This window comes from Gavialis gangeticus, unplaced genomic scaffold (assembly GCF_001723915.1).
Source record: "Gavialis gangeticus isolate Ggan-Ray unplaced genomic scaffold, GavGan_comp1, whole genome shotgun sequence".
Taxonomy (NCBI): Eukaryota; Metazoa; Chordata; order Crocodylia; family Gavialidae; genus Gavialis; species Gavialis gangeticus.
The window spans coordinates 33,333,367-33,338,392 of NW_017729031.1; the positions used below are offsets into that span (position 1 = coordinate 33,333,367).

Here is a 5,026-nt window from a genome sequence, read left to right on the forward strand (position 1 = left end):
CACAGCCAGGGAGTAAGGGGCTGGGGCCAGTTGGTCCTATCCAGCCCTGGGGCTGACCATGCCACACCCACTGCCAGGAGCACCAGACAGCGCAGGTGAACAAGCAGGCAGGATCTCCAGGGAGACCAGCTCAGGACCCATGCAGGCAGGGCACACTTGGCTGGGCGGATGGGATGGGGCCACAGGCGGGCGAGGAGTGGTGTCCAGGAGTGGGACAGGTAGGTGGGGCCAAGGCCAGGATCATGGGGCAGTGACAGTGCAGGCCTGGGGCAGACCTGCAATCTGCTCCCCACATGTCCCTTTGACAGGTGCTGGTTCTACAGGCAGCTGCTGTTCTTGCCTGCAGAAACAACGCCTATTGCCAAGATGTGTGGGGAGCAGATCACGACTCTGCTCCAGCCCTGTGCTGTCGCCACCCTGTGTTCCTGGCCCTGCCTGCCCACCCTGCTCCTGGACACCGCTCCCTATCCAGGAGCAGCCCCATCCCATACTCCTGACTGAGTGTGCCCTGCCTATGGGGGTCCCAGGCCAGTCTCCATGGAGACCACACTGGTCCACTTTGTCCAGTGCCCCTGGTTGGTGGGTGCAGGACAGATGAGCCAGGGTACCTGCGCAACAGGGCTGGGTCCAGTGGCAGCAGCAAAGATGCTGGCAGCAGCAGCCAGAAGGAGCTGCCACAGGGTGCTTCTGGGAAGCAGAGTCTGGCTGCTGAGCCACCCCTGCCCTGCTGGTGTGCTGCCCAGCCCTGTGTACTACAGCTCCTGGCATGCCCAAGAGCCACATTTGGGGATGCAGCTGTGTTCCACATCAGGCAGCACCTCTGCACCTGGGGGCAGGAGGACCAAATGCATGCACCATGGCTTGGGCTGCCCCCTGCACCTGGGCCAGGCAGGCCGAGGGACCTGACACAGACCTAACAAAATCACTTGGTGGGCCAGATCCATTCCACGGCCATATTTTGCCCACCCCTGTACTAGCCACAGTCCCACAAAGATTAGGCATGTATCTCATTTATCTGGATAACAAAATGACTCACTCAGATTTCTCAAAAACATCATTTCAAGGGTTGTCTGTTGATTAGACTAGAGGCGCTGTTCCCCTAACACTGTCTTGCTGAACACTAGCAATGCTGGTGGCTGAGGAGGCCAGGGTTTGCTGTATGCAGTACTTATTAAGCTTTAAAAAAATGAGTATAACTAAAGTGAGTATTCCTGTCAGCTGGCTTATCAAACTGGCTGGTAGAAGGGAATTGCACAGGGGTTTACATGTTTGAAGTGTGATAGAAGAGTATAGGTTTTACTTTTGTTATACATTGAATAACTATAGAAACCAATTAGATTCTAATGGTTATATAAGAAAACCAGTGACCAGTTACTACCCAGCTACCCATGAAACTGTACCATATTTCACCACTTGGTACGTGTACCACCTTGTTGACCTCTTATTGTTGAACCTCCCTATCTTCTTCCAGGAAGATGTCACATGCTGATCATCTTCCAAGTGAGATTTGCAAGGCCCTTAAAATTCCCTACTTATTATATTTTTGGCAGTCCAGCCAAGCATGGTCACCTTCCAGGAAGGGAAAGGCGAGGGGGGAACCTGGTTAGAAGGTGAGACTTTGGTAAACTAAGGAGAAGTAGTGCTGAAGGGGGGTGGGGGTCGGCATCTTGCTAGAAGCTGAGACTTTGTTGAGCCAAGGTCGGTGGCAACGTGTAGGAGGTGCATGGGTGTACGTGCACTGCCTGAGAGTGCTGGTGCACCCCCTGACCGGCTGCACTCCCTGCTTAGGCGATGGGTGGGGGAGGCAGGCAGGACACCCCCCTGCGAGTGCCGGCTGGGGGGGTGGGAGTGCCAGATGTAGTGCCTCCACCACTTTCTGTTCCTGGTTGGTGAGTTTTGCCATGGGGGACCCCCACCCCCGGTCAGCGAGATTGGCCATGGGGGGACACCCCCCCAGGTTGCTGACTGGTCGCTGCAGGGCAAATATCCCCCCCGACTAAGGGCACCAGTCTCCTATGGCCAAGGTTCTGCTTAAACCTTAGGAAGACAGTGTCAGGGATTCAGGGCCTCTAATCTATCCTCCAGTGTTTAAGAGCTATAACTCTGGGATTGTTTTAATCTTAAAGTACTGTCCTAGTTTGAAAAATAACTGAGTAAAAAGATAATTGAGGTTCCACGTTTGCTTTGTCTCACTGACTCCCAATTATGTTTGCATAGTTTACAGACAAATAGTATTATCTAGTCGCTTCAGTAAACCCATCGTTTGATTCTTTCCTGCCTATCTAGACTGGATCAGTCTTTACATAACAAGACTTATGCCAGAATGTCTAACTTCAGCTGAGGTATTTTTCTTAGCTACTCTGCTTCTGTAAAAGATGTTGTTAGCAGGTAGGTTTGCCCTCTTGAGTCATTCATTTACTATGCTGATAATTAACCAGATAATCAGAACAGCTGCCTTTGTCAAACGGTAGGTTTCATGAGATCTTATTTATAGGGGCTTAGCTTGACCCAGCAATTCAGAAATGGTGAATTCCAGTGAAAACTGAAGGCTAGGATTTTGGGGGCTTTTGGTGGTATCTTTTATTGGGCCAGCTTTGTAGTTGAGAGAGGTGTCAGATTAGCTTTTAGGCACAAAGTGCCTCAAGCCACTGAGTCAGTTTTTTCCAAATGTGCAAAAAGTAGAGTTTTATAGATGCTGGGAAAATATTTTACCAGTGGATTGGTTTATTTCAGAGACAACAAAAAGCAGCTCGTTTAATCCAGTCTGCATGGAGGGGATATCAGACCAGAAAGAGATTTAAGAAGCTTCCAAAAGCAGTGACTGCTCTACAGAGAAGTTTCAGGTAAAAGGCATTCAAGAAAACTAATCTAGTGCAAAGAGGGTTTCTGTTTCCAACATGCTGCATGAACAGAAGTAAAATATTTTTTCTACATAACAAAACTGTACCTATTACTGCTGTAATTCTATTTTTTTTTAAATCAATCAGTTATGAATTTTAACAGAAAGCACAACATGTGGTAGCATGGTGAGCATCCACGTTATCAAAAGCTCTGTTTAGACCTGGATTAACTCATTGGGCCAGATGACACACTCTGATTTCTAGCAAGTGTCTCTTCTTGGGCTTCCAGATACAGCAAGAAGCTTAAAAACACACTGTACATACTGTGTACTTTTGCTGTATAACAAGACTGACATTTTTTTAGGTGACAAAAAACCATGCTGATAACGACTGACCTGCTAACATGCTGCCTGTACCACTTGTTTTCATTGTTAATGGGCTAAAGTGGTCTAATAATAAACTTAGGTTCTTTGGTTGGCTGTTATTCAGCTTGGTTAGTGTGTATTATTAAGGCACACACTGGCTTGTCTGTGCTAGAGTTTTCAAGTGTATAGCATGTTCTGACATCACATCTTACATCCTACCCTAAACGAAGCCTTAAAGCAATCTTTTTTATTTGCCCTATTAATTAGGGGTAGCATGTTGATGGGACTTTTGGGGGATAGGAAGTATAAGAAATATCCCCCGCCCTTAAATCTTTGGCTGTTGTGAGATATGTAGGGAAATCAGACACATGGAGGCACCAATTGAGGCCTGCCAGCTGCTTCACAGTGCTTCATCTTCTTGCCAGGCAGCCCATTACCACATGCCTAACTCCAAGGCAAGACCACCCTCAGAAGTAGGAGAAGAAACCATAAGAGTTAATGCTGATAGGGGGCTGCATATCTTCTCATAGATATTTCTCTTTGCTTAGGTTGAGTTATAATGCCACAGAGAGCTGCTCAGGATCCTTTTGCTTAGCACTTATCTCCCATACACTCTCTTATCCAGCATGCTCTAGCCAGTTTGAGCCAATACTTGTGCACTAACCTGGCATCTCACAAACCTATATAAGACAGAAACCATAGGCCCACTTCCTCAGTCTAACTTGTAATATAGAACATGACAGGGGACGGAGGCCAGGGTATCAATGAGACCATCTCTGGTTTATTTGATTTGTTGTATAATCTATTTAGTATTTGCAGATTTTAATACATGTCATAGTAGCGTTGGAGTGATGCTGTAGCTGTGATGGTCCGGGAAATATGCAAGGGGCAAGGATGTGTGTGTGTGTGACCGCTTTTTCTAGACCAACTGCACAGTTGGGAGAGATTTAGGCAGACAAGCTTTTGAGTGCAAGGCAGTCGTCTTCAGCTGATTCAAAAGCTTCAGTGTCTAAACCTCTCCCAACCATGCAATTGGCCCAGTAAAAGCGCCCTCTCCCTCTCCCTCTCCCCCCCCACCCCCCCCTTGCCTCTTACGTTAATTCACGTAATTCATTTAAGTAATTAGGTGGGGTTTATGTACATCTGTTTAGTCAGAAGGGATTATCATTACTAACAATTATTCTTATTATGGTAGAATCGGGAGGCACTGAGCAGGGTCCTAGTTTGCAAAACATAATTCTAATATAATAAAAGCCTTACCACTTCTGTCTGTCTGTCTGTAACGCTCTGGGCTAGCTGCGTGTGCGCAGCCTGGAGCCTTAGGACAGACGGATGGACAGGCGGAGGTGGGAGCCAAGGCAGGCCGGGCCAGGCTGTGCTCCCTGCTGCGGGGCGCAGGGACTGGCCATATAGGGGTGTGACTTGCTGCTGCAGGGGGTGTAGCTTGTGACCGTGGGGGAGGGGCGTGGCGTGCGGGCAGGGGGGATGGCACATGGCTGCAGGGTGCCACAAGGGGAGTGGGTAGGGGAGCACAGGCAGTGCCTGCTGAATGCAGCACACAGCCACAGGACCGTGCGCACCCCCCTGCCCACTCCCTGTGCAGCACCCTGCAGCCACAGCCCCCACGCACCATGCCCACCCCCCATGCCAGGAGCACCAAAACATGGGTGGGCGTGGCGCGTGGCCACAAGGTGACACCTAGGGAGCAGGCATGAGGGGTGCTCCCTGCCCTGCAGCCACGTGCTGTAGCCGGCGAGCACAGCCATGTCCCAATGCCTGCTCCCCTCGGGGCTGCCTGTGGCCGCACACCCCCCCCCCCCC

At 49.7% G+C, this 5,026-nt stretch overlaps 1 protein-coding gene across 2 annotated transcripts in view; it reads left to right on the forward strand.

Moving 5' to 3' along the window:
- The window catches only part of IQCB1 (IQ motif containing B1), a 33,909-nt gene that overhangs the window by 17,510 nt on the left and 11,373 nt on the right, over positions 1-5,026 (forward strand). For both annotated transcript variants that reach the window (XM_019522587.1, XM_019522588.1), the window contains exon 9: positions 2,734-2,843. In XM_019522587.1, the coding sequence (XP_019378132.1) occupies positions 2,734-2,843 (110 nt within the window). The remainder of the gene's footprint in view (positions 1-2,733; positions 2,844-5,026) is intronic.